Source organism: Hordeum vulgare, chromosome 7H (genome assembly GCF_904849725.1).
Source record: "Hordeum vulgare subsp. vulgare chromosome 7H, MorexV3_pseudomolecules_assembly, whole genome shotgun sequence".
Classification (NCBI taxonomy): domain Eukaryota; kingdom Viridiplantae; phylum Streptophyta; class Magnoliopsida; order Poales; family Poaceae; genus Hordeum; species Hordeum vulgare.
In genome coordinates this window covers 499,558,019-499,567,997 of record NC_058524.1, presented here as the reverse complement: position 1 = coordinate 499,567,997, position 9,979 = coordinate 499,558,019, and the positions used below count along the sequence as shown (strand labels likewise).

Below are 9,979 nucleotides of genomic sequence, written 5' to 3'. Positions count from 1 at the left end.
ATATGATTCAAGGTCAATCCATCTGACCCATTGGCTTTTGACTTTTTGGGCCGGGTGACCCGGCCCGTTCCCATCTTGAGGGATAGGAGGAGGAGAGGGGAGTCGGTGGCCCTATGTGTGATTTCTTTCTCCTGCTGTAACGCACCAACATTTTTGTTACTTACTCTAAAATAAAAGTCAATACGCTTGTCTTGATAGATGTATAGTCAATCTCGTCTCGATAGATGTATAGTCAATCTCGGTTGCTAGGAATCCATCCATACCTAGCAAGGAACAACCTGCTAACGTACTACAAGTGGATCAGATCAACGACTGACCTCCAACAAATTCAAGTCGTATTAATCCCTGAGCAGAACACGCGTTCATGGACGATGGATGTCAACGTCCCATTTCCCATCGAAAACGTATGTTGACTGCACGTAGTACTATATGTTCTTTTCCCCCCGAAATGAACTGTACACATGTATACTCTTAACTCGTAAGAGCAAAAAAGATCAATAATGTATGAGGTACATCATACCTATCAAAACGAAAATCTAGCACACACCTTTATTTGGTAAAAGTAGATTGGAACAGTACAAAAGATCAATCATATGACAGCACTGAGATTACATGTCCACACGGACGTAACACGGCAGTAATCACAACTAGCATTTGCTCGTAGCGCCCGAACAGTTGGCAATTCAGTATTCTTCCGGAAACGGAGGACTTGTGCAGTTCGTACGGTAGATGCCTGATGAAGGAGTACACGATTTAAGGTCCGTAGGCGAACTCTCAGGGCTCGACGGGGTTTCTAGCGCCTATATCGCTAGTTCCACCAGATGATCGTGGCGGCTCATCGCGGGAAGAGTTACGCGCACCACCAGGAACTGGAAGATCAGAATCTTTGCAAACTTTGTCATCAGGATGTGTTTTCGGCGATGGCTCGCAGGTCACAGGTTGAGGCGTGCTACATGAACCACCGAGAACTGGATGTTTAGGATCTTCCAGGGTATGTGCTGATGGCTCCTCGGCTACACGTTTATGCATCAGACCATTAGGCTCACGCGTCAGGTGCGTACCATTAGGAACATTCGGTTAGCAGCATAGCAAGTTACCTGGAGCGGCTGGAGGCTGGACGGCAGGAGCAACCGGAGTGCCAGTTCCTGGAGCCGCAGGCAGAACGGCGGCGGGGCCGGGGCCTGCCGAGGAGGAGAAGAAAGAGCTCCGATGTGGCTTCCTCTGCGACATGAGCAGCAGCAGGGAGCGCAGAGACAGGGACGACCGTGGAAGTGCCATCCCCATTAGCTAGCTAGGCAAATGAATTGAGACAGAGTCGAGAGTGGTTGTGTCAAAATGAAGTATCTGAGGCAGCCGCTTACAGGGTCTTTTATGCATTCGGACATCAGAAATGTCGCAAGTCAACGTCTCAACGAGGCACCTAAAGCTACCTCTCCCAATGATTCCATTAGCTAATGCGTGCGTTCATACTTCAGCCAGCGACCATACCATTCATTCCAAGTTACCTGTACTAGAAGGTTTGTACCCGCTTTGTTGCATCATTGAATTTGTTAGAGTTCTGAAATTTCTTTACCCACTCTACTTTAAATATATGGTGTGTTACTTTTTTGAAAAGTCAAACCTTTTTAAGTTTGATCAAATTTATAATGAAATATGTCAAAATTCATAATATCAAATCAGTGTTATTAGATTCGTCATGAAATGAGTTTTCATATTTTTTGCTTAAAATTGTGGATGTTTATATTTTTGGCTCTAAACTTGGTCAAAATTTAAAAAAAATACTTTCCAAAAATCTAATAACCCTTATATTTTAAAACTGGTGGAGTATTTAGTTTGGCCGGTGGGAAACGATGGAGTGTGTTTTACGTTTATTTATAATGCAGTTATTTGGTGGGTCTTTTGCGGTGTGATTCTATGTTATCCGCTAATCAACCCATGTTTATGTAAAGATATTTTTTCATTGTTGGTTGCATATACTATATCCGTGCTATAGTAGCACATGGTGACGCTTTTGTATGGGTGATATGAGTCTGCGAGGGGTTGATATGTTTTTATAGGCCAGATGAAAATTGTTGGCCCGATTAAAGTCGTAAACCAAATCCAAAATTGAATACCTCAATCGAATAAAAAGGTTTAAAATTATGAAGCATCGAAAATTAAAATGATTAAATAGGATAGCTCTTTGAGAAATTGTTGACCCGATCAAAACCGAGTGACCAAAGTCTAAATTGAAGGCTCAATTAATCGTGAAGATTTAAAAATTAGAAAGCATAGTGTATTGTATAAAAAAATAAATGAAAGGGTTTGAGAAATTGTTGACCCAGTAAAAATCGAATGACCAAATTATAATTGGAGACCTCAAATGATTGTGAGGCCTCCAATCCTAAGAAGATTAATCATATAGTATATGGGTATTCATGCATTTCTATATCAGGGATGTCAAATCTCGCCGAGGTAACTTCCGGGGCGGTGCTATGTGTTCATTATTCTTCAAGATGAAGCGTGAGTTCATACTGTACCTCATGCTGCTGTTGGAGGGTGGGGCTGGGACAATCCAATGTGAGCAGAGGTTGAACGCATCGTCCTGCCAGGCTGTCCCTGTCTGACAAGTGAAAGGTCAAATCTGTTAGCGTCCAAATGCATGCACATAATATCAGTAGTAGAGTAATAGTATTCTACAAGTGGGAGGGCTTAATATCAGTAGTAGAGTGATATTCTACAAGTGGGGGGGCTTGAACCACTACTACTTACAATCCCAAATCTGGTCCAAAGGCATGCGGTCATGCATCATCCCAGTTCCCACCGTATCGATCCTTGACCGCAGAGTCTGTCCCTCTCCTTAGTTGAGTACTTAAACATCCTCTTACAAATGAGAGCTTTCATCCACATACTCCTGCAAACAATAACAATGGCATCTTCCGGTGTCTTGTTCCCAGGTTTTGTTTGGTCTCTACACCTCTTTGCCCTTTTTTGCTGCCTGCCACTGCCACTAGCCATCTGCGACGAAACCGAAAATGATAGGCAATCCCTCCTCTGCTTCAAGTCCCGGCTCTCGAGTTCGGCAGGAGTTTTAGCTTCATGGAGTAACACGTCCTTGGAGGTGTGCGAGTGGCATGGGGTCACCTGCAGCACACTGTCTCCTCGTCGTGTGATTGCACTAGACCTCGAGTCAGAAGGTATCTCAGGCTCCATATCACCGTGCATTACCAACCTGACCTCTCTTACAAGGCTGCAGCTGTCAAATAATAGCTTCAATGGCGGCATACCATCAGAGCTTGGCCTCCTGAGCCGGCTCCACGACCTCAACCTCAGCATGAACACTTTGGAAGGTACCATCCCGTCTCAACTCTCTGGGTGTTCGCAACTCCAAATCCTTGGTTTGTGGAATAATTCCCTCCACGGACACATCCCACCTAGCCTTAGTCAATGCAAGCATCTTCAAGAGATTAACCTTAGCAACAACAAGCTCCAAGGAAGCATCCCTTCTGCTTTTGGGAATCTCCCTGAACTGCGCATGCTAGTTATCGCTAGGACTGGGCTTACCGGCAACATACCTCCGTCTTTAGGCAGCAGCCCTCATCTCACATATGTCGATCTTGGGAGCAATGCTCTCTCAGGGGTCATCCCAGATTTCCTAGCAAATAGTTCATCTCTTCAAGTACTTAGACTCATGAAAAATAATTTTACTGGAAAACTCCCAAATGCTCTCTTCACCACTTCTTCACTTATTGCTATTTGCCTCCAACAGAACAGTTTTGTTGGTTCAATACCTTCTGTTACTGCCATATCTCCCCCAATTAAATATCTCTACTTAAGGAAGAACCATCTTTCAGGAATAATACCTTCCTCACTAGGCAACATGTCCTCCCTGGTTCATCTTCGCCTTGCAGAAAATCAGTTCGTTGGGAGCATCCCGGAGAGCTTAGGTTATATTCCTACACTAGAGACATTGACCTTGGACATAAACAACTTATCTGGGCCAGTCCCATTGTCTTTATTCAACATGTCATCCCTCACAGTTCTTGCCATAGCAAAAAACTCTCTTGTCGGAAAATTACCCTTCGACATCGGCCACACGCTTCCAAATATTCAGAGATTAGTACTATCAGCAAACAGTTTTGATGGCCCAATCGCAGCCTCTCTTCTCAAAGCATACGGCCTACGCATGCTTCATCTGGATAATAATAGGTTTACTGGATTGATACCATTCTTCGGTTCACTGCAGAATTTAGAGAAACTTGATCTGGGACACAACAAACTAGAGGCAGGTGATTGGGGCTTTGTCTCTTCACTATCAAATTGCTCCGGGTTGAGTACGCTGGGGCTGGATGGAAACAATCTCCAAGGGAAATTACCAAGTTCTATTGGCAATCTTTCCAATAGTCTCGAGTCATTGTGGCTAAGTAGCAATAAAATTTATGGGCCTATACCACCAGAGATTGGCAACCTTAAGAGCCTCAATAATTTGTACATGGGTAACAATCTTCTCACTGGAAATATACCACCAACACTTGGGAAACTGCATAGATTGGTCTATCTATCCTTTGCAGAAAACCGGCTTTCAGGCCAGATTCCAGATACTATTGGCAATCTTGTCCAGCTGAGTATGCTGAAATTGGATTGGAACAACTTCAGTGGAAGCATACCTGCAAGTATAGCACATTGCACTCAACTCAGTATACTCAACCTTGCTCACAACTCACTAGATGGGCGTATACCAAGCAAAATCTTCAAAATCTCTACACTTTCTGAAGAGTTGGACTTGTCACACAATTACTTCTCTGGAGAAATGCCTGACGTCGGCAATCTCATTCATCTGAAGAAAATGAACATGTCAAATAACATGCTGTCTGGCAACATACCAGCAACTCTTGGCCAGTGTGTGGATCTGGAGTATCTTGAGATGCAAAGCAACTTCTTTATAGGAAGCATTCCACAGTCTTTTGCCAGATTATCCAACATAAAATTTATGGATATTTCTCGGAACAATTTGTCCGGAGAAATACCAGAGCCCCTCAAATCCTTGAAACACCTCCAATACCTCAATTTATCCTTCAACCATTTTCATGGAGCAATTCCGAGAGGTGGTGTTTTTGACATTGCTGGTGCAGTATCAATTGAAAGAAATTATCAGCTGTGTACAAGCATTCCAACAGGAGGTATGTCCCTTTGCCCTGCACTGAGTGACAAGAAAAGAAAACACAAGTCATATGTTCTTGTCCTGGAGATTGTGTTGCCCATTGTTGGCGTCACTATGATTATTTTCTCATGTATTGCGATAATTTATCGGAAGAGAATGCAAGCCAATCTCTATTTGCAACAAGTCAATGAACACACAAAAAGGATATCATATGAAGACATTGTAAAGGCAACAGATAGATTCTCTTCTGCAAACTTAATTGGTTCTGGATCATTTGGAAGGGTTTATAAGGGCAGTTTGCAGTTTCAAGAAGATCAAGTTGCCATCAAGATTTTTGACCTTGACATTTATGGAGCACATAGGAGCTTCATAGCAGAGTGTGAAGCCCTTCGTAATGTACGGCATCGAAATCTTGTAAAAATCATTACTTCATGCTCTTCAGTGGATCATACTGGGGCAGATTTCAAGGCCCTAGTGTTCCCATACATGCCAAATGGGAACCTAGAGATGTGGCTACACCTGGAGGACCATGAAGATGGTGAAAGAAAGATTCTGTCATTAAGCCAAAGGATTAATATAGCCTTGGATGTAGCATTTGCTTTGGATTATCTTCACAACCAGTGTGCATCTCCAATTATACATTGCGACTTGAAGCCAAGCAATATTCTTTTGGGTCTTGATATGGCTGCGTACGTCATCGACTTTGGCCTAGCAAGATTTGAGTTCAGTACATCAAATGCACATCAAGATAGCTCAGCAAGTTCGTGCCGCCTAAAAGGATCCATAGGATACATCCCACCAGGTGAGATAACCTTATTTGCAAGATATTAGTTCTATAAGTTCTTTATAGAGTTGCACAAACAGTGATGATCCTCTAATTTCATTCCGTTCATAAATGTAAGTGCAGAGTATGGCATGAGTGGACATATATCAACCAAGGGCGATGTCTACAGTTTTGGGGTGCTTCTGTTACAACTGATAACAGGGTGCAGTCCAACTGATGACAAATTCACTGATGGTATAAGCCTTCATGAATTTGTAGATAGAGCATTTACAAGGAATATTCATGAGGTCGTTGATCCCACAATGCTACAAGATGACAGCAATGCAGCTGACCTGATGAAGGATTGTGTTATCCCACTGATTACAATCGGCCTCTCTTGCTCCACGACATCACCAAAAGACCGGCCAGATATGCGACAAGTTTCTACCGAGATCCTTAGAATCAAGCACACAGCCTCACACATGCGTGCCCGATGAAGCAAAGATTTGGAAGGATGGCAGCTAGTGAAAGAAGCGTATCTTAAGAAGAAAAGTGATGTAACTACCTTACTGGAGTCCAGGAAAAAAAAAACTTATTGGTGGTTTCCTTTTGGAATTCAGTCACTGGCATTTCCAAACGTATTACTGATATTCTCTTGCTGCAGTAGCATTTCGTGTAATTTTTCTCTAGGTTTGTTGAGTAGTAGTATCTCTGTAAGCACCACCCGAGGGACAAAGCTCAATAGATTTAATGTCCAGTCAGATTGGGTTAAATGTTTTTTACAAGAGTGATTTTGGATCCTAATGGGAAGCAAAGCCCGAATATGCACACGAAAAAATTAAATTCCCCTACAAAGTAACTCGAACCGAGTCGGCACAGATGGATTTTGCCCAATCCCCGCAGAAGATCAAGCAGATAGACATAGCCTACGCGTGTACCTGTTCGCCGCAGAACGGCGGCGCTGCTTCGTGCCGACTGCCGCCGGGGCCTGCTGGCGCCGCCGCTGCATGGGGCCTCGCCACACATTGGCCCTATCCTATCGTCGCAAGCCTGAAGGCTCTGCCGCCGTCGTCCAGCGCTGTAGAAGCCCGGGCAGCCTATAGCGCGGTCCTTTCAGCACCGGGCCTTCGCCCAATTGTTGTCACGGACGGGTCACGGGGAAGAAAGAAAAATACATATTTGGTCCTCCATCTTTTTTAACAAGGGCCATAAAACAAAGGTAATCGTTTCTCACCCCGTGCCCGTCAGGCCCCGTCAGGCCGGTCAGGCCTGGGGCCCCGTCAGGCCGAACCGACCCGTCGGTCGTCCCCTCGCGTGCGGCCCATGCAATATTTTTCTCACCCGCGCGTTTTTCTGGTTAGTGGATGTAACATTTTTCGTCCAAATTTCTTGCAACCAGCGTCATTTTTGCTGCAAGCATTTTTTACTACATTTTGTCCCAGTAAAAAAGCTGCATATATGTTTGGTTGCAACTTCAGTTCGTTGGATTTTTTGTTTACAATCGATGTTTTTTACTTTTGCCGTGTTAATTTTTGCTACAACCGGCATCATGTTTTGCTGCAACCGTTCACAAAAAAAGTTGCATACACGTCACGTAAATATTTGTTACAACCGGCGTTTAAATTTTGCTATCACGTACCATCAGCTTCGTTTTTTGCTACGATCACGTAGATTTTTTTTTTGCTACAAATTTTGTTTTTTGTTGCAACCATTGAAAAAATTGCTGCATCGCATCGAAATTTTGCTGCATAGGAAAAAAATGTTGCATGCGGATCCAACGGTGCGGACGCGCGAGGTTGGTGGATCGTGCGGCCCGTGCGCGGCCGACCGAAAGTTTGGGCCGGCGCGCCGGCGCAGATCACTTCCCTAAAACAAACTACATCAATGATTATTATATTCCTAACAACCATCTTAACATACACGAACAAAGAAAATCTTCAACATCAACATCTTGAAAAATTGAGCGACACTCAAGTACCGTCGTCCACAGATTCAATCCTTGAAAAAAGCTTTCGTCCCGCTTTAAATATAAAGCAAATATTCCGGCATCCATACAACCACAACCCAACGTAGTGAAAAAACAGAAAATGGCTAGGGCCAGAGCACAGTCACGTCCAAGTGAAAGAAAAGGAAACATAAAAGGCCACCATAGAGGCAAGCTAAGAGGCAGGCGAACGGAGAGCCATCGGGCGGACGTCAGCAGCGCGTCCAGATAGAGCTGAAGCCGGTCACGGTCTCGGGGCCTAGAGAGCGGATGCCAGAGCTGCAAGAAGGCAAGAAATTTGAAGAACGAGTCAGAGGCATGCCACTGGAACACGCGCTCAATCACCATTTTATTGCGAGTAGTCCAAAGAGTCCACATCATTGCTGCGAAGACAAGCCAGAACAATCGGCACTTACGGCCAACCTGGGTGTCCCTTACGTGCAGAAACTCTGCAAGATCATGAGTCTCCCACTCCGGTCCCAGAGCCTCATGCACAAAGCACCAGAGGACCTGTGCCGCTACGCAGGAGAATAGAATGTGTGTTCCCGTTTTCGGGACGTGGCACAGGGGACAGGTGTCGTTGCCCGAACCATGGTGTTTCAACACCTCGGCCCCCGAAGTCAGACGCGCGGAGAAGTTGCCAAACAAAAATCTTGATCTTCAGGGCCATCGGGGCCTTCCAAAGTGGGGATAACCACGGAAGAACCGGCACCCGGCAGAGCGCCTGATAAGCTGAACTAACGGAGAATTCTCCCGAAGGAGAGAGACTCCAAGAAATATTGTCATTGACCAAAGAGACCGGGAGAGGGACCACTTCCTTCAAGACATCCCATTCATGGACCTCGGCTGGTCCGAAGGAGCGGCGGAACGCAAAATGCCATCCGTCCTCCAAAGCAGCCGCAGAGACAAGGACAGCCGGGTCGTCACAAATAGCAAAGAGCCTCGGAAACCGCAAGCGCAAATGCTCTCCAGCAAGACAGGGGTCCAACCAAAACTGGGTCCCAAACCCATTGCCCACTGAGACCCGCAAACCCAACCTAATATCATCCTTGATGTCCTGGATAGATTTTCAAAACTAGGACCCAACCGAGTGCGGGCAGGTCAAGAGGGGCTTACCCTGCATGTACTTGACCTCAATCAGCTGTAGCCACAAACCCCCATCTCCCCGCAGGATCCGCCACACCCAACGAAGCATGAGGGCAACGTTCATACGGCGAGACGCAGGGATGCCCAACCCCCCTCGGTCCTTCGACAGGCAGATTTCAGCCCACTTCACCATATGGTATTTGGGTCGACCATCCCCTGCCTGCGAGAAGAACCTAGCCAGATCCTTGTCAAAGGCGCTATGCACACCTTCGGGCAAGATGTGCATCCCCATCATATACATGGGGAGGCTCGCGAGGTTAGAGCTAATGAGGACGGTCTTGCTGCCCTTAGACATGAACCTACCGCACGAGGGCTCCGCACGGGACGCTACTCGTCCCACAAGCGAATCAAACCCGCTTACCAAGATCCTGGACTCATCTAGGGGCATCCCCAAGTAAGAAATGGGGAAGGAAGCCAGCGTGCAATTGAGGTTGTCTGCGATTCTGTGCTGCTCAGCCTCGGAGTAGCCAAGGACCACAACCTCGCTCTTATCAAAGTTAATCTTAAGTCCAGACATTTCCTTGAAGCAGAGCAAAAGGAACTTAAGGTTAACAATGTCCGAGTCGGAGCCTGCAACCACCCCCTGAATGAGGTGGCCAACCACCCCCTGAAGATGGCCGGCTAGCTTGGCCTTATCCAGGATGCCGGCAAGGGCATCTACAACGATGTTGAAAAGCAGGGGGATATAGGATCCCCGTGCTTTACCCCCTGGAAGCCTGGAAAAAGGATCCCACTTCGCCGTTGATGTTGATCGCCGTGTTACCAAATCTAATCAGTTGCATGATCCAGGAACACCACCTCTCATCAAATCCGCGACGCTGCATCACCAACCTCAAAAAGGACCAATCGAGACGGTCATACGCTTTCTGGAAGTCCAGTTTGAGGAAGACCCCCTTAAGCCCCTTCGACGCCACCTCGTGGACAATCTCGTGAAGGGCAAGAATCC

At 45.9% G+C, this 9,979-nt stretch overlaps 1 protein-coding gene and 1 pseudogene across 3 annotated transcripts; one reads left to right on the top strand and one right to left on the bottom strand.

The window, feature by feature from the left end:
• Positions 1-409: 409 nt before the first annotated feature.
• Positions 410-7,045, bottom strand: LOC123410399 (early nodulin-like protein 2). 3 transcript variants are annotated; one of them, XM_045103337.1, is made up of 4 exons: positions 6,842-7,045; positions 2,520-2,602; positions 1,098-1,291; positions 410-1,013 (listed from the first exon to the last, which is right to left on the bottom strand). In XM_045103337.1, exons 1-4 carry the CDS (start codon positions 6,927-6,929, stop codon positions 977-979), a joined length of 402 nt encoding a protein of 133 aa, XP_044959272.1. In that variant the 5' UTR covers positions 6,930-7,045; the 3' UTR covers positions 410-976. The 3 variants fall into 3 exon arrangements, with proteins under 3 accessions (XP_044959272.1, XP_044959269.1, XP_044959270.1); XM_045103334.1 differs by having other exon boundaries at positions 526-1,013; positions 1,098-1,287; positions 6,842-7,027; XM_045103335.1 differs by lacking the exon at positions 6,842-7,045 and adding an exon at positions 2,752-2,977 and having other exon boundaries at positions 526-1,013; positions 1,098-1,287.
• Positions 2,870-6,671, top strand: LOC123410398 (annotated as a pseudogene).
• Positions 7,046-9,979: the final 2,934 nt, after the last annotated feature.

Coding starts and splice junctions, on each gene's coding strand:
- LOC123410399 (XM_045103334.1), bottom strand. CDS start 6,929: ATGTGTGGCGAGGCCCCATGCAGCGGCGGCGCCAGCAGGCCCCGGCGG. Junction 2,603..6,841: donor CGCCGTTCTGCGGCGAACAG/GTACACGCGTAG, acceptor TTCACTTGTCAG/ACAGGGACAGCCTGGCAGGA. Junction 1,288..2,519: donor CCCTCCAACAGCAGCATGAG/GTACAGTATGAA, acceptor TTGCCTAGCTAG/CTAATGGGGATGGCACTTCC.